The following is an 18,227-nucleotide window of genomic DNA, read 5'->3' as shown; positions in this document are numbered from 1 at the left end:
ATTGTGGAACAGCAGGTCCTGTACTCATGTATAGAATAAACACACAACTAATCTCCAAAATATAAGAATTTATTTCCAAAAAACCCCTCCCCCCAAAAAAAACATCTCCAAGTTAAAATATTTCAATTAACAAACTCTTTAATTAGGCTAGTAAGACTTCAACCACTAAGCAGAAATAATTAGAATAAAGAAAACTAATAAACTTAAAAAAGGTGAAAATAATAAAACTATAACCAGTAAAATAATGCAATGATATTACAGTTGAGTGTGGATGTAATAGTAAATTTTATTTGTATTTGCACTTTATATTTAAGGAAATCTCAACACACTACATGATAAAACAAACGCTGAAATGTTTAAACAGGATCTTTGTTGTTAATTGTCTCCAAAGACAGTAGTTTCCAGAGGCTGAGGAGTTGAAGCAAACCCGGAGACATAAATGAAGTTGATTCAGGACTTCCAGAAGCCTGAAACTTAGAGCAATCAGCTGTTCACCGATCAAGTTCACTTCTGTTGTCTTTATAAAAAGGCTTTAGATGAAATCAGATTCTTAATTTTGAGGCACGGTTCTTTCTGGGCTCACCGGTTGATCCTCTTTTTAATGCAGTAAATAAGTTGGGCTGTGTCTCTGTTCCTTTTCCATCTAAGCTTCTTTTCTCCATCCGATCTTGTTCGCTGGTCTCACTCCTACAGCTGCAAGCAAATAAGGCCAAAGCATCAGAAACAAATTAGCGATCCAACCTTCAACTACAGAAACCCCTTACCCTATAATGTGTCCGGCTTCCTGGGCGACTGTAGAAACTACATTGCTGACGGAGTGTCCTAATGTCTCATACCAGCTACAAGCATGCTGATACGCTCCTTCCCCACAATTCTTCCAGGTTTCTTTAGGTGGCTTACATGTGAGGTTGGAGTAGAAAAGATTATATCCTACCCAGTCCAAACCGTTATCTATGCTGCCAGAGCATAAATGCTGTCAGAAAGCATACAATTCGGCCAGAGCAATTACTGAATCAGGAATGAAAGGCACAATAACATCCATGATGCTTTTCCTATGCCTGAGATAGTGTCCCAGTACGGTCTCGGCACAGGTAGAGATCTTCTCCACACTCCTCCAATTTTCTTCCACACAACTTCATGTGCATAGGTGTTGTATTCGTTATCATAGTGGGATTGGCATAATTCAGTCCAGCCTGTGAGCTCTTGACAGGGTCTGCGGGCAAGGCCTATGGTGCACTGAGTATAGTCAGTGTTACACTCCATTCGCCAGGGTCTTGGGTGAACAAATCTTTCTGGCCAATAAAAGGGTTGAGGCCAAATGTCTCGCTCTTTGGAGTAAATTGTTGCTAGATATTTGTATTTAACCCAGTAGTTATCAGTCTGAGGCAAACAGGGAATAACCCACTCTTTAACTTTATACTCCTGCAATCCCCACCAGGTTCAGGACCAATATCTGCTGTGTCCTTCAGCCCAGGCCAGCAGGAGCATCTTTGCTTTTTTGATTTTATTTAGGACGGAGCAGTCATATCGCCATGTTGACATGACTGAAATGCCAGCTTGCCACAGGTCACATTGGGGGGAAGCTCCATTGCTTGATCACACGGAGTTAAGACTGTCAAAAACTTGTTGTGCCACACACTGGTCAATTGTATAAAAATCTCCTGCCATTACATTCAATAATTCATCTGGCTTAGGCAGTTTTTGGACATACATATCTGCATAATAAGGTCCTTTCAAACCTTCATGTGTTCGGCTTTCACCCTCTGGGAAGTCTCCTTTGAAGTGAGAAACACCATAAGCCTTCCATACCCAGGGAAATGTCGTGCTCAGCCATTCTTCATGTTCAGTCCAGATGGTTTTCGACCAGGAGGTTATGAAGGAGAGGTAGACTCGATGAGTGTAAAGAGGGGCTAAAGGCAGATAGTTCTGAGTGCGCATTGAGTGACTTTGAATTTAGGTTTAAGGATGTTGGTTAAGAAACAACCAATAACTGCATCATTGTCTGCAGCTAACTACTGAGTAACAGGTTAGAGCTTCGAACAATACATGGAGAATGACCTATCAGTCTTGTCTCTCTGGCATCCACTGGCACCCTGTGGCATCCTGTGGCATCCTCTGGCACCCTTTTGGCAGCCTTATGGCCTGGGACATCCAGCATGTTTTTAAACATTTATTTATAATTTTTTGTGAGTGACAATTCAGAATAGCCGCTCATGCTCTATAATAAACCGGCTGTTTGTGCAATAAATCTTCATCATCCTTTCAACACGTCACACAAACACATAGTGCTATTTATTTTTCATGTCAAGTAAATACAATCACCTTATGTTATGGGTCTAAAGCTGTTTATTAAATAATAATCAATAATGACATCATTATTTAAAGGTAACAGGCTATAACAATAATGACAACCCATTTGCCAATAATCAGCATTAGCTTCCACAAAAACAGCGACAACTGCCGTGGCAGGCTTTTACAGCCGGTCTGGCACCTTCTGGCATCCTCGAGGAATCCCCTGCCACTCTATGCCAGGCTGTGGCAGCTCCGGCAGGCTGTGTGGCAGCTCCACTGCCACCGGAACTGCCAGTTCTGCCTGCCACTGCCACAAATTGAGCTTGGCCCTGCTGGAAATTAGTATGGGTTGAGTTCAAGTAAATTGAGATACTACAAAAAATTATATATCTATGGAAATGTCCAGGTAATATGTAGTCCAGGCGAGGATACAGAATCTATATAGTTTGCACTACAAACAGTTTATGACGCTGTAGTAACACATCAGAGGCTGTACTACTTCAATTCATGTGTAGAGAAAGACATGTCCCAACCTTTACCTAATGATGTTTAGACTGCACCCTTTAACAGACCACACACATACAAAACATGAATAATAATAATATTTAAAATGAAAAACATGTCGATATAGTTTATGTTACATACCGGTAAAGCTGATCCGAAGTAGACAGTGGACACGTTATGCATTTAATCATTTAGCACTTGTTCTACTTAAATTAAAAAACCAGGCTAACATTTAGCAAGAACACATACAGGAAGCTATCATTCTGCATCGTGTAACGTTTTCGGAATAAATCTCCACACGTTAACAGTAAAACTAAACGTCTCAGTTCTGGACGTAAAAAAGAGAAACAGAAACTAAAGTTCTCGAAACAAAAACCCCACCTGAAGCAGTGCAAGCGGACACATTACCGTGTAGGACAGGTCCATCTACGAAACATTCCGTACTCTTGATTGCAGACCCAAGTTCCGGATACGCGTATTTACGACGTCACTTGACGTATGAAGGGTAATTATGTACGATTTCATGGAATTTTACTCAAAATGTCGCAGTTTCAATGATCAGTTAAATTCTGCTGAAATATAAAAACGATTTTCCTATACCAAACGAGGTACGAGTTTATTTTTTCTTTTTAAAATGCTGACTTCGAGTCAATCGCTTTTGACAAAAGGTGATATTCTGTGAAAATTGCAGATTGGTCTTGAACAAATACAAATGTGGGGATAAATCTATAAGTTGCTAACTCACCTAATAACATAATTAGTTGACATTTTTCTGTTATTTTTTGGTGTTAAAACCAATCATGACACTGGCAGGTCTCCAGTATAGTGTAGTCTGTTTTTATTGTGTATTATTTTGTAATTAAATGCAGTGAAAAGATTTTACTCTCGTTTTAATTTGTGGGGGAAAAAAGTTGAATATGTAAACGAGATGTGAATCATTTACAGAAAACTTGCTTTTTTGTAGTCTTCCTCTCAGCATCTGCAGTCAAATCTTTAAAAAGACCTCTACAGGCTGACAAAAATTTGGCCTGAAGTAAAAAACAACAACCACAAAAACAAATAAAAAGATTATATATAACTTTTATTTTAGCTGGACCAATTAAATACTTGCTATAAATTTTTTACAAAAACGTTATTACAAAATACTCTTTTTAGTAATAAAGAAGCATTGACCATGTACAACTCAACAATAAACATTATATTAGTGGTTCAGTCCGTGTTTAGTCAGTGTCTGCATCATCACTGATGATCCCATGCAGGTTGGCCCACTCTGACATCTTTCTGCATTTTTTGTGAGCATCATTTTCCTGATCACTGTCAGAATCAGAGTTCAGAGTGCACTGATAGGAGGATGGAGGGTCCAGATGTACCTGCATGGCCGAGGTTCCTCTGCGTTTAGGCCGACCTGAAAGGTGTTCAGATATTACAAGGCTATACATGACAAAAGCTTATTAAACAGGATAAAAAAAACATCAGATCAAGACAGTAATATATCTTGATTGCCTTTCATCTGAACTATTCAGTTATTAAAGCTGGTAAAAGCTCCATAAATGTTGTATAACTTTTGGTATAACAATTTGATTACTACTCTTGCTTTTACCATGTGTTTATTGGAAGACAATAACATCTAAACTGGTTATTGGTGGCTTTAATGATCAGTGTGTCTGCATAATAAACAATCAACTAATCATAATGTTAGTAGTTGTATTATGCCCCCACTCATTTGGTGTTCTACAAACAAACAAGAAAAAACGTAATAATATAATGAAAACATACCTTCAGTGGTGATGATGTTGTCAACATCAAGTTCAGCCAGTTCCTGAGCTTCCTCCCTCTTCAATCGAATTTTCTTACATTTCTCAATGGAGGGGTTACCTAAGCAGTAGGAGGATAGCCATATTATTGGAAGGCAGAGTAATTGAGGCAGTCTGTTGAGACGGATTTGAGAAAAGACACACATTTTTACAAATAACAAAAAATGCCAAACTGCAATAACAATTTAAATCAAGTCTGTATGGAGGTTTGTTTTATTGGCTCATTTCGAAATGCAAGAAAACTTGTAGGGGTCCTGGCAGCTGAATATTAACGCATTAAGATTTTATTCTCTAAGCCAGCAGATATTGAATGGGAGCCTAACGGGAACTCTGTCAGTCTGAGCTCACTTGCTGATCCTTTGACAATTTCAAAGTGTGTGCCAGCCTGAAGTCAGAGGAGTTAATAAAAGCTGAAGTTTTGGATGTCATCAGAGTGACATTTCTTTAGACATTCAGACTCTGTTAAAGTCAATGAAACAGGGCTTTATTTCCTATCCAACTAATGTTCTAAATCATGATGTAAACCTGACTGCATTCCTGATTAAGGTATTTTCCACCTCTCACTCATTTGACTGGAATGCATAGATGCTTCAAATCTGAGCAATTCATGTTTGATTCAGGATGCTGAATCTGCTGAATCTGGATTTTCAGCGTAAATAGCGGTTTATGTTCATGAAGAACACCGTTTTAATTCTAACAATGAAAAAGTTAGTACAATGTAATTATATGTATTGGTGATCATCATGCTGTACTCTAACTTAAAAAGAACGCCTCTAGGTTTGGGGTCTGTGAAAAGACAAACGGATCTCCACTGACCATGGACACCAAGATCTTCAAGCTCCTTCTTCAGAACAGCCACTTTGGAGCGAGTGGAGCGGCAGCCGTCCAGCAGCTTCTTGTAATTCCTCCTCACGCCACAGAGGGCGATGTAGCGTTTGAGCCGCACGACTGCTTTATCTTCATCCTGCAGGAACAAGAAGACAATTAGGAGAAAATCCTAATTGAAAAACTTTTTACAACAAACAGCAACACCTTTTTTAGTCATCATACCATCATAAATATCAATGTAAAGAAAACAACCTAAAAGCGAGATCCTCTCTGTTAAGATTCATTGCATCAGCAATGAGTTCACCTTTGGGCCTTGGTTCTTCTCGTCTTTCTTCTTTGCTTTTTTTCCCCTCGCATCTTTAGTTTTTTCTGCGCTGCCTTTCTTCTCTTCCTCCAGAGAACACAGTGATGATGAATCTGAGTCCTTTCTCTTCTTCACATTTTCTTCTACTGGGCACAAGAGGAAGGTGTTCAGCATGTTAATCACGACCATATTACTGCATGACCACTCATGCCTACTGGAGCCATTTTCAATAGTTACCTTTTTCACTGGCAGAAGAAACACCATCACTGATTTTGTCACTTTTCCCTGACTTGCTGTCTGCATCACTTTCACTCTCCTCATCGCTCCTTGGTTTTTTTTCCCCTCCACTTCTTATCTCTCTGTTCTTAGTAGTGCTGGTTTTCTTTTTCATCCTTTCCTCAGGACTTGGACTCTCATTCCTACTCTCCTCTGACCCGTTCATCTCATCCGAAAGGTCATCATCTGTGACACACCGTTCAGGTTTTTTGCTTTTTTCATTGTCGGATTCTTCTTCTTCTGCCTCTTCATTTTCAGACTGAGATCTGTTTTGTTCTTTGCTTTGACTTCCTGTTTTACAGTTCTGCTCATCCTCTGAATCTGTGATGGACACCATAACAGAAAGAAAAAAAGTCTGAGTGACATTTCTTCAGGCAAGCTACATTTTTTGTATCCATATAGTTGAGGTTAAATCTCCGAACTTTCTTGAAACGCAGCATAAGCACTACGGCAAATAGAGAATTACTGGATTCCTTGTTATCTCCAGGACATGGAGATAACACAGCAAACATGAGAGAAAGTCTTATGTTAAAGATAAAGATTCAATTAAATGTTTTATAGCTACAGTTTTTAAAACAAACTGCAACTCTTAAAATGATTCAAATTAGTGGCCCTCCAAAAACTAAATAAAAAATCTATTTACCTTTAAATGTTGATTACAGTAAGAGAAAATGGTAAGATGCACCAGCCTACACCTTTAAATCTGCAAGGAAACATTTTCCCAGCATTACAGGTTATAAGAGTGTTTATAAGACTCATGGAAACAAACAGTAAGGATTTCCACTGCAGCTCATAAGCTTCCAATAATAACTGCTGCATACAAAAGATGTCATCGATACGTTTTGTGTGCATTTGCAGCTACTTCAAGCTTCAGCCAACACTGTAAAGCGATAGTTACATGTTCCACCAAATCAGGTTCTGTGAGTACAAGTGTAGCTCACAATATTTAAAAAATGAATCTTTTTCATGTTTTCTGCAAAGGACTGGATTATCGGGGAGCTGTAAAAACAAGAGACCTCCTTGTTCCTTGTAGCCTTGCTTTTAGGTATTAGGAGAGCAACTCTGGCAATTTCTTGAGTTTGCATCTAGAATTCCTGCTTACAAGATCAAACTAATTCAACTCATTAAATGTGGAGAAGCTGTACCTTCCACACTGAGCTGCTGCAGAGGGAAAACACCTCAACGAACCCTCAAAGCTGATCGGATTGTTTGTGTTCACACTCTTTTTTTTTTGGTCACAGATCATTGTTACAGGGAGAGGTTTGTCCTTTTTTGGGTGAAAACATTCTACGTGGTGCAGTTTCGATATTCTAAGATGAATTTAAAATGACTACAAAGATAAACTAGATGTATTTCACAAACAAGGGATCTTCAGATCTCGAGTAACACAGAATAGGATCTGTAACCTGCTACAGTCAAAACCTTTCAGGTTGTTGATCGTGATGTAATAAGAGATATTCATGCACTCAACGATTTTCTCCCATTTAACTTATTGTTTAACAAGCTGATCCCAGACTAACTCCACCTCTCTGAAACCATTTTATACAAACAGACACTCAAAGTATTCGACAACAAATCAACACAATTTCATCACTGTTCCATTTTATCAAAATACAGTCTTCTAAGGTGGGATAATCTCATTAAGTTCACAAAATTCGTACATGATTTTTGTCAGTCTCGGAACATCCACACACAGAATCACCCGAGAAGCGTCCAGAGGTGACCCTGTTATCCCACTTAGGAAAAGTGTTTTTATAGTCAGTCAGCTTCCTTTCAATCAGAGACATCAACACATATAGCCTATTTCACAAATATCTAAAATGTTGGCTGATTAGTAACCAGACATGTCAACACTGAACTCCTGCTGCTGCCATCTTGTGTTTCAGTTATGAACGTGTGACTCCTTTATGACCTTTTCTGTAACTGTAATTATTGCATGTTTTGCAACAATGTTTCTTTTTCTTCTTTCTGCATCAATAAAATGTTTCAATTCGTCTTACTAATGCATGACACTTATATTGCTGCTATTATGCTTTCACTAAAACCTTTGTTACCGCTTCTTGTGTTTACAAAATAGCTACGCTGCTTTTTATGATAAAGTTGACCTGTTTTATATGGCTTTCTTGCAGCTGCTGCTCCAACGCAGCAATGGACAAACGCAGTCTTCATATGCTGTTTTCATTGTCATTTAAATTTATTGTTTATAATGTGTTATCCTTCTTCTAGGGTGCCACTGCATAACTGGCCAACAGGACTACTGATGAAAACTGCCCTTTGGCTAATTCTGGCATGCTACAGGTGTGCTGTTGTAAAAAGGCACTGTCCTGGTAAATAAATAAATAAATTCATCATACATTAATTATTGAATCGAATTGTTGGACCATGCTTTAGCTAAATATTGGACCACTTGCACGTTGCTGGACACCACCAGGCCTTCCGGCGTTTTCGGCCATTTTGTATCCCAGGACAGTCCGCTACTGCAAATCCCAGCGGCCACTGCGGCTGATAGGACTGGGCGTCGCAGCTCCGATGCCACAGTCAACTATATATCAGAGTATGAGACGGCCCACCATTGCTTTTCAGCCTGGGACCTAGACACGGTTACCACGCAACTGAAGCAGCATTCTGGAGAAGAAGTCCCACGTGGATTTTCATTCGTTCTCCTCATTGGCCAATGAGAAAACTAAGTGAATTAAGCTTACAGGAATAAGAAGGCTTGTAAGTTTTCAACTTTACCGATCGAAGACATGGGTTTAACACATAACCAAAAAACCACGGAGTTTCAAGGAGACGGATTGCCACCTTTGTTTTTGTTCCAGTCGACTGCTGACGGTCAGATCATATTTTTCGCCCCTTTCGCCAAGGAGGTCAGAAGACGGAGATTGACCGTAAGTCCCCCCTGCCCTCTCTCACCCGCTGCCCCAGAAGGAAAACTTCAAGTAAAATCCATCCATTTATTTTATTTTTATTTCTTTATTAGGAATAGCGTGGGCAGAGTAGAGTAGGATCTAGTGCTATTTAGAATCAGCACTTATAGTCTAATGTGTTTAATACTGACTTACCAGCAGCAGGCTCATCATTGAAACATGGGATATCTAAACAGAAAAACTCAGCATTTATATTCTACCTGATGATGAGCCTGACTGTTGTGAACACGTTTTCTTTGCTGTGGATTCGGTTTCATCTTCACTTTCCAGCTCCTCTTTTTCTCTCTTCCTTTTTTTCTGCGGTTTCTTGGTTTCAGGCTCACTTCCGCCGTCATCGTTTTTCTAAAATAAACAGAACTTGTTTACTGCGAAAAGAACAGTACCGATACTTCCTAAAGTATTATACACATAAACACACTGATGTTACGTTAGGTTTAGTGTTTAGCACTGGATTCTGGAAACAAGGGAAACACAAGAAACATGGGAACATTTGTGGACAGTTATGTCTTCCTTTGTCCTTCACTGACTTGCAACAGAAAAAAAATTATTCAGATGCCAGCAGGTGAAGGCTCGACAGCCCTTTTGTTTCAGATACCTGCATTTTTGCGAGTTCTTCTTCCACCACTTGTTTCATGAATTTTCTAGCTTCAGAGTTTAATGATTCACATCCTGCATGACCCAGATATCGTTTTTTCAATATTCCCAAGGTCAGCGTGCTGAAACAAAATAAGAAAACGAACACATTTGACGAGCATGACAGATGGAACAACTCACAGTTACATTTTGGATTCCACTGAACTACAGTAATGTTAAAAAGAAACTACATGCTCTGACGCCATCATTGCTTGCTTTTCTTCTGGCGGCGGGTCTCTCAAACTTAGGCGGAAGTGACGCAGGACCAACCAAACCTCTTTCGCAACAACAACACCGAGCTTTCGCTCTAGGTTATGTTTTGGATAGAATACATGCAAATTTCCTCGTTTCTAATTTGTGAAAATAATGAGAAGTCTATAAAAATGTGCGGCAGCAAGCGAAACAGACATTTGGCTGTCATCAAAAATTCTCAAGCGATTACATCAGTTGCTAAATTATAGCTTTTTACAAACAAGGATAATCTACTTAATATCCATATAAAAACAACTGAAAATGAATAAAAATGTCAATATAAAAAATCAAAAATCAATACAAACGTGGTCTAGTTTACCGTAAAAAAACAAAGCAAGGAACATTTGAGAACCTTCTAAATACAGAACATTGGTAAATAAATGCTGGTCAAATAAATTTAGGTTGACATAGATTTGATCTCTGTATAATTCCTGTATGACCTCATACACAGTACATTGCAAAAGTAGTTTTAACAGTCTTGTCTCATAACAACCCAGGTGTCAAGGTATTTAATTGGGATTTTATGTGACCAACACAAATAGTGCATGATTGTGAAGTTGATAGAACAGGAAACATGGCTTTCATGCTGTTCGGTGAAGGCTTTAGAGTTTGTTAGAGAACATAAGTAAACAAATGGTACCATGAAGACCAAGGAACAGATCAAACATGTCAGGAATAAGGTTCTGGAAAAATCTAAGACTTGGTCGCCCATCTAAACTGACTTGGAGGGGAAGGACAGCATCAATCAGAATGCAAAAGATTTCAGACTAGGGCATGGGATTGCCTTTCAGTGGGACTGGCAAATGGAATCCCCGAGATCAAAGCCAGCTCATTTACTTGACTGGCCTAGTCAAAGTTTAAACCAAAATCCAACTGAGAATCTGAGGCAAGACTTGAGCTTTAATATTTTGAGATGCTCTGTATTTAATCTGTTTCAGTTTGATCTATTTTCCAAAGAAGAAAATGCCAACATGTTTGTCCTCATATGTGGAAAGTTGGTCGATGTGCAAAGATACAGTGGCTTGTAAAAGTATTCATACCCCTTGAATCTTTTAATGTGAAAGACCAAGACAAAGTGGTATACAATTGTGAAGTGGAACAAAAATTGGAAATTTTACAAATAAAAAACTGAAAAGTGCGATGTGTGAAAGTATTCAGCCCCCTTTATTCAACCAGCAAATTGGCTTCAGAAGTTGCCTGAAGATTGCTAATGACTAAATAGAGTCCACCTGTGTGTAATCTAATCTCAGTACAAATACAGCTGCTCTGTGGTTGGTTAAGAGCATATTGGGGAGCAAACAGCATCATGAAGTCCAAGGAGCACACCAGACAGGTCAGGGATACATTTGTGGAGACGTTTAAAGTCTTAGGCTATAAAAAGCTTTAAACTGAGCACTGTTCAATCCATCATCCAGAAATGGAAAGAGAATGGCACAACTGTAAAGCTACCAACACAAGGCCGTCAACCTAAACTTACAGGCCGAACAAGGAGAGCACTAATCAGAGATGCAGCCAAGAGACCCATGGTGACTCTGGATGAACTGCAGAGATCCACAGCTCAGGTGGGGGAATCTGTCCACAGGACAACTATTAGTTGTGCACTGCATAAATCTGGTCTTTATGGAAGAGTCGCAAAAAGAAAACCATTGTTAAAATAAAACCAAAAGAAGTCTCACTTGCAGTTTGCCAGTAGCTATGTTGGGGACATAGCAAACATGTGGAAGAAGGTGCTTTAGTCAGACGAGACCAAAATTTAACTTTTTGGCCAAAATGTAAAACGTTATGTGTGGCGGAGAACTAACACTGCACAGCAGTCTAAACACACCATCCCCACTGTCAAGTATGGTAGTGGCAGCATCATGCTCTGGTGTGCTTCTCTTCAGCAGAGACAGGGAAGGTAGTCAGAGTTGATGGGAAGATGGATAGAGGCAAATACAAGACAATCTTACAAGAAAATCTGTTGGAGTCTGCAAAAGACTTGAGACTGGGGCAGAGGTTCACCTTCCAGCAGGACAGCGACCCTAAACATAAAGCCAGGGCTTCAATGGAAGGATTTAAAACAAAACATATTAATGTGTTAGAATGGCCCAGTCAAAGTCCAGACCTAAACCTAATCGGGAATCTGTGGCAAGATCTGAAAAGTGCTGTTCACAAACACTCTCCATCTCATCTGACTGATCTTGAGTTGTTTTGTTAAGAAGAATGGGCAAAAGTTTCAGTCAGTAGATGTGCAAAGCTGGTAGAGATATACCTTAAATGACTTGCAGCTATAATTGCAGCAAACGGTGGTTCCACAATGTATTGACTCAGGGGGACTGAATACTTTTGAACAGTGCCCTTTTAAGTTTATTTGTAAAAAAAAAAAAAAAAAGCATGTATAATTTTCTTTCCACTTCACAATTGTATACCACTTTGTGTTGGTCTTTCACATAAAATATATTTATGTTTGCAGTTGTAATATGACACTTTGCAGAAATGGTCAAGGGGTATGAACACTTTTACAAGCCATTGTAGTTCCACAAGGTTTTCACTCATGGGAACCAAATTTAGATGCACACCACACTTCAGATAAAATAAAAACCATGTATCACTTCCTGGACATGCACTACTACTGTATTAATCAAATGATTTACCAATAAAAAAAAAACAAAAAACATTGCAGTTTGTGGATGTCATGGAACAAAATGTGGAAAACTTCAAGTAGTACAAATACTTTTGCAAGGCATGTCACTTCTACATCTCAAAGTCATAAAGAAATGGAAAATGTTGCATAGTTTCTTGTATAAAACAAACTAATTTTAAATTTATAATAAAGATGTTCTGAAGCTACAATCCATACTTAATTCAAGTTGGTATCGGCTTTATTAATCTGTCCAGCACTTTATCATATTCAAGAAACAATACAAAATAAAAACAGGGAGCTGAAGATGGATTTCATAAGCAATTTATTTTGAACATTTCCAGGACGGAAGTTGAATTAGTGCATTTTTCAAGGTAAAGGGAAGTACATACATATTATTAGCATTCAATGTGTTTTTTTTCCTTCGTACTTTTAAGAGTGCTTAGGTTACCACCAGTGAAAATTAGAAAGAAAATAGTACCTTAACCTCTCTAAAATGACAATAAAGTCAATACATTTCTACCGACTGTAGAAAAATTCATTTAAGCAAAATCCTGGGATTTTGTAAAAGATAAAGCAAAAGTGTGTGAACATGGCTCAGAAAACATGCAAAGAAAACAGTCACAGCTCTTTCTTTTTTTTTTTTAAGCACTGAACTAAAGCAAATAGTTCAGGTTGTATTAATCTAGGCAAACAAATTCACAATCTGCTAAGTGCAGAGGAGTGCACTTAATAGCAGCAGAATTCAAACTCACTCAAGCATCAGGTAACACAGATTGATTTCATTTGCAAAAGTTAAATACCAAACAATAAATTAAGTTTATAAATTAATAAAAAAAGAAAGCTTGAAGCAGCATTTATAATAATTTAAACACAGAAAACTGAGCTGCTCAACAATCTCACCGAAAACATGGCTTATCTTTTTAATTCCAGTGTTAACATGTTGAGGCTCAACTTCACAGACTTCTGTCAGTCAGTCTCTGCTCAGCAGTACCATCTTTCTCCAACAGAGAAACCAGATGTATCACAGCCTGGATAAATGTTTCCTACATATTCAACACAGACAAAGCTGCCACTACAAACTATTAACACCCATATCCATGGCAGGTGGCCGGTTCTACGAGAGAAATGGGTTTTGAGGCTCATTCAGTAACATGCGGGAGGTTTTAACATGTGAAATAATATTCTACCGGTTTCAGTCACAGCTGACTTTTCACACTTTCTGTTGAAAAAAAAAAAAAAAGTATGCAAATTATTTTGTTGTAAACATCACCAAACTCTCTCCTCACTTACAAATCAGTCAACCACCGGGTCTCTGCAAGTGTGCTTAAAGACATTTCATGAAATAAGTAAAGACTGAACTATTGCTATGATTAAGAACATCTTTCATTTTGCAAACATACCAGAAAACATCTTGAATAACTTTTCCATGCCGTATTTTTGTCACAGTTAGTCCTTGTACACAGTTTGCTGGCCATGTCCTCTTTCGTCGTGCATTATGTGCCTTCTTACATGGATCCGCCGCACTCGTCTGTCCCCTCCCGCGGCACCCTCCTCCTCTGATTGGCCAGCTCCGAGTGATGAACCGGAGCCTCTCGAATCTAAAAGGTGGAAGTCTCCTGGACCCGATCGGTTGTTCTCATAGATGAGGATATTGAGTGTTTCTTCGAATATCCGCGCCTCAGGAAACTCAACCTGAAAACACAGATTTGGCAAATGTTTTATTTTATATGAAAGACTTTTTGTTCATTTTTACCTCTTTTTAAATTACTCCTTCAAAGAATGCCTTCTAAAAGTATTCATACCCCTGGAAAGTGAAACCAAACAGGCTTTCTTCCATAATTGCCTTGTATTTAGCTCCATCCATTTTCTTCAGGCTTCCCTGTCAGAAGAAAAGTTTCCCCACAGCACGATGCTGCCGTCACCATGTTTCGCTGTGGTGAACGGTTAGTTTTCCGTCATATGAGCTTTTTGCATGTAGACCAAAAAGTTGTTTTTGCTTTAATCTGACCAGATCACCTTGATTAACATGTTGCCGTCTCTCCTACATGGCAAACTTTAAATTGCACGTTTTATAGTTTCTGCTTGCTACTCTTCCATAAAAAGGCCAGACTTGCAGAGTAGGAAGCTAACAGTTGCCTGTATTAACCAAAAAGGAGTGCTTGGGTCTCTGCTCACTTTTACTTTAGGGTATCAGAGTAAAGAGGGCTAAATACATATGCACACCACACTTATATTTCCTTTGCACTTCACAATCATACACTACTTTGTCTTGCAGTACATCCTTATATAATTCATGAACCTTTGTGGTTGTAACATGACAAAATGTGTAAAAGGTTCAAAGAATTGAACACATTTTTCAGCCAAAGCCAGACAGTGAATAAGTTGTTTTCCGACACATTTAACATCAATGCTTACTTTGGTCTGCTTCTTCTCAGTCGCGTATACAATGGAGGTGCAGCACACTTCTGCGATCTTGCGGCCTTCACCGTAGAAAGACCAACAGCAGATCTCATCACCGAGGACGTCTTTGACAAACAGGACGCGGTTGTTGAACCTGAGCACAAGTTTGTCGAACAGCTCGATGTTCTTCAGCAGGTTGTCATCAGAGTTGCTAGTCACATGATAAAATGACAAGATGGAGAATAATAAGAATAATCAGCCGTATGGATCCACAAAAAAAACGACAAGCGTAAGATTTTTACCTAGTATAAGAATATTTGTTGTTTCCCCTGTTGTTTTGGAGCTTGACTACTGGCTGCGAACAAGAAACAAGAATAAATGAGACACAAACAGCAGATTAGTTGTCTTTAAAGACTCAATACAAAAAAAGTGATTGAACATAAAATTATTTTAAGGGGGGGAACAGAAAACTGCATTGAAATATTTTTCGTACACAACTTTTGTTTCAAAATATGTGAGATTTAGATTTGATTGAAGATACCTTTCTACATGTAGCGATCATCTTCTGCTCTTCTTTGGCTGATGTGATCATTGGGATGCGGCACACACTTTCAAAAATATTCTGTTGTTTCTAAAAGTAAAGGACAAAACAACTGATTCTTTTCAGACGTGCTTGAGATAAGGTGAAAATCTACCAGTTTATAATGAAGTTAATGGGAAATGCCCATTACAATACTGAAACCTTCTTGGTAATTATTAATATTTCCTCCAAATTCATTCAAACTAAAACAGACAGAAACACTGACATGCATTCACAATATTTGTTTTCTTGTAACAAAATCTCAAAACAATGTAACTTAAGACTTAAACTGTCAGAAAAGCTAAAATTAAGCACAATGATACTGAAGATACAAAATAAACCGAACAAAATGTTTTTAGAGATTTTCTGACAAACTGAAACAATTTAGAAGCATTTAATTATCTCAAATGAAGACAAAGATTTCTGTATTAGTTAAAATAATAATAAAACAAGACATGTTGGTTAGTCATCACAAAACAAATAATGACAACAAAATCTCCTAACTATGATTTGATTCATTATTCCAGAACTGGTATTTTGTGGAAATGCAACCGTAATCACATTGTTAGTCAGTTTAATAGTTAACTAATTAAAATAGTTAGGACAAAAAGACAAATTCATTGGTAAATTTGTTTAGAATAAAAAAAAAATAAAAATCATACAATATAAATTTTTTGCTGATTTCAGCTCATTTTAAAATCTTTATTCCGCTGCAAGTCCAAAATCTCAATTCTTCTAATTACCTGCATGGCATTGAGGCAGTGCTGGACTAGTCCTTGTACTCTGTAATACTGGGCCTCCTTTAGGACCTCATCAAGTTCTCTGTGGTCTTCTGGAAGTGGTACCGAACCGTCACGAAGGAAGTTCAAAACCAGTCCAAAATGTCGGCCAGACCTCTCCAAAACCACCCAACCTAAACAAACAGGAACGTTTTCTCTCAGACTCTGAAATTTCTCTGCAAACTGAAGAAGAACGAGTAAATAAACTCACACTCAAGGAAAGCTTAGCACTGTAAAACAGCCCTGAAGTAAAAAACAAAAACAAAATCTCAAATAGATCAGGTCAGGGTTCTGAAAGTTGACCCAGCATTTCAGAAAATACAACGATTAGTTAATAGGTGAGTAGCTATCAGGCACACTCTACTGACCTTCAGAGTCTATGGTAGCAGCTGTTATTCCAGTGCAAATGCTTCGCAGAAGACTGTCTTCTTTGCTTAGCGTCTGGATGGTCGTATAGTGCAGCGAACCGCCAACATTTAACTTGACGTACTTGCTGCCCATCAGGCCCGGATTTCTGCGCTCATCTGTGCTGTGGCAGGCAGGCTGGGGCGCTGCAGACCGGACGGAGTCGGCATCACGACCGCCGACTGAAGCCTCCGCAGACATGGGGCTGTGGGCTCACTTCCTGACTGCAGCACAGAAGAAACAGGAGGGCTTATTTTCCCCCATAATATTGAACTAGAAAATGAGGTGGATGACCATCAGTGAAGGGTGGATGATGACACCATTGTGGCTGTTTTCATCATTTTTCCCAGATTTAAAAAGTTTAGTTTTTAAAATGACAATTATTTAGGTCCTACAATAAATACAAAAAATAACTGAAATTATAGATATATTCTCTAACATTTTGATCAAAGAAAATGATGAAAGAAGCAATGAAGAAACAAACAAAAACATCTAAAGATGAAGCTAAATGTGATTTAAGACCTGGTATAGAAAATCTTAACATGTTGAAGGCATTCCGAGGAATGGGGTTATCTTTTAGTTGTATTTTATACCTTAGTTTCCTTTCCAGTCAACTATTAGATAAGAACATATCAAACGTAAACACGCAATTAATTCCAGTAGCTTATTTTAAAAAATAAACTCACCACGCTGAACATCCAAGGGTGCTAAAGAAGGAAAACTCTTTTTCTGCGTGAGCGTTAATAGATCAGGAAATTATGATTAGCTAGTATAAACAAGCTGAATAACACGCAATCATTTAAAACGCAGCTAGCACAGACATCTCTTTTTTTTAACCGCAATCACCTTCCCAAATAAACAAGCTAACAATGGCTGCTATGTTTTCATACGCTTCGGGCTAATAAAACTCATTTACTGAGCGCTGCTTCCTCTGCGACGAACAGTCTAAATATACTAATCAAATTAACACATTATTATATCAACTAAAGCCACTTCCATTGTTTTCGACGCTGATTATCAACTGATGCTAATGTGAGACGCTAAATAGGTCACTCGGAAATGAAAAACAGACAATCCGCTTCCGCTGCTTTCTACAATTCAGATCTTGACTACCGCCACCTGGTGGCAGGTTGTATTGATTTCAGTCTCAGATGTTGTGTCTGTTTTGCTTTGACAAACCTCCTTGTATTTAAAAGCAGATGATAAAATACACAACACAAATACTCATCATAATGTATGATTTTTGTTGTTGTTGTAAGAGTGCTTGACGGGACATAAAAGTGTCTTTCTGTAATTACGAGATGAAAGTAAGCTTTGTTGCTCCTAGGTGGTGAAAATGGGAAACTGTAACACCATTATTCTTCAACGGACTGATTTTCATGGCGCACAAGAAATTATATTCAATTTAACACAAAAATATTATTGACCTATGTTTTGCTGTCTTTTGTTGAGGGAAAAGAATAAACACTTCACGGTTTATCGTAGCCACCCTTAAAACAAGGGAAAGACTAGAGAACCTATCATTCAAGTAAGGAAGTTGGCTTTGATATTCATAAGTCAGCAAATATAACAAAATAGCTGATTGCTTAAACTTGTACATATCTACGCAC

At 38.3% G+C, this 18,227-nt stretch overlaps 2 protein-coding genes and 1 long non-coding RNA gene across 3 annotated transcripts; all 3 read right to left on the bottom strand.

The window, feature by feature from the left end:
• Positions 1-262: 262 nt before the first annotated feature.
• On the bottom strand, positions 263-3,187 carry LOC124864812. Its single transcript, XR_007037366.1, has 2 exons — positions 2,938-3,187; positions 263-693 (listed from the first exon to the last, which is right to left on the bottom strand). It is a non-coding gene; the product is annotated as an uncharacterized LOC124864812 (long non-coding RNA).
• Positions 3,188-3,860: 673 nt separating this feature from the next.
• On the bottom strand, positions 3,861-9,783 carry hirip3 (HIRA interacting protein 3; the record flags this gene model as incomplete). The annotated part of the gene is made up of 8 exons (XM_047359567.1): positions 3,861-4,201; positions 4,573-4,671; positions 5,427-5,574; positions 5,743-5,888; positions 5,980-6,339; positions 9,146-9,287; positions 9,541-9,661; positions 9,770-9,783. Coding segments are annotated over 8 exons (1,215 nt in total), but the record flags the coding sequence as incomplete, so codon positions are not given.
• A 2,975-nt stretch (positions 9,784-12,758) lies between these two features.
• On the bottom strand, positions 12,759-17,706 carry LOC124863927 (BTB/POZ domain-containing adapter for CUL3-mediated RhoA degradation protein 1-like). The gene is made up of 8 exons (XM_047358493.1): positions 17,304-17,706; positions 16,581-16,841; positions 16,177-16,346; positions 15,395-15,484; positions 15,156-15,208; positions 14,869-15,064; positions 13,854-14,145; positions 12,759-13,672 (listed from the first exon to the last, which is right to left on the bottom strand). Exons 2-7 carry the CDS (start codon positions 16,816-16,818, stop codon positions 13,900-13,902), a joined length of 993 nt encoding a protein of 330 aa, XP_047214449.1. The 5' UTR covers positions 16,819-16,841; positions 17,304-17,706; the 3' UTR covers positions 12,759-13,672; positions 13,854-13,899.
• Positions 17,707-18,227: the final 521 nt, after the last annotated feature.

The sequence above is a fragment of the Girardinichthys multiradiatus genome, chromosome Y (genome assembly GCF_021462225.1).
Source record: "Girardinichthys multiradiatus isolate DD_20200921_A chromosome Y, DD_fGirMul_XY1, whole genome shotgun sequence".
NCBI lineage: Eukaryota > Metazoa > Chordata > Actinopteri > Cyprinodontiformes > Goodeidae > Girardinichthys > Girardinichthys multiradiatus.
The sequence above is the reverse complement of the archived record's forward strand: the minus strand, read 5'-3'. Positions and strand labels throughout refer to the sequence as shown.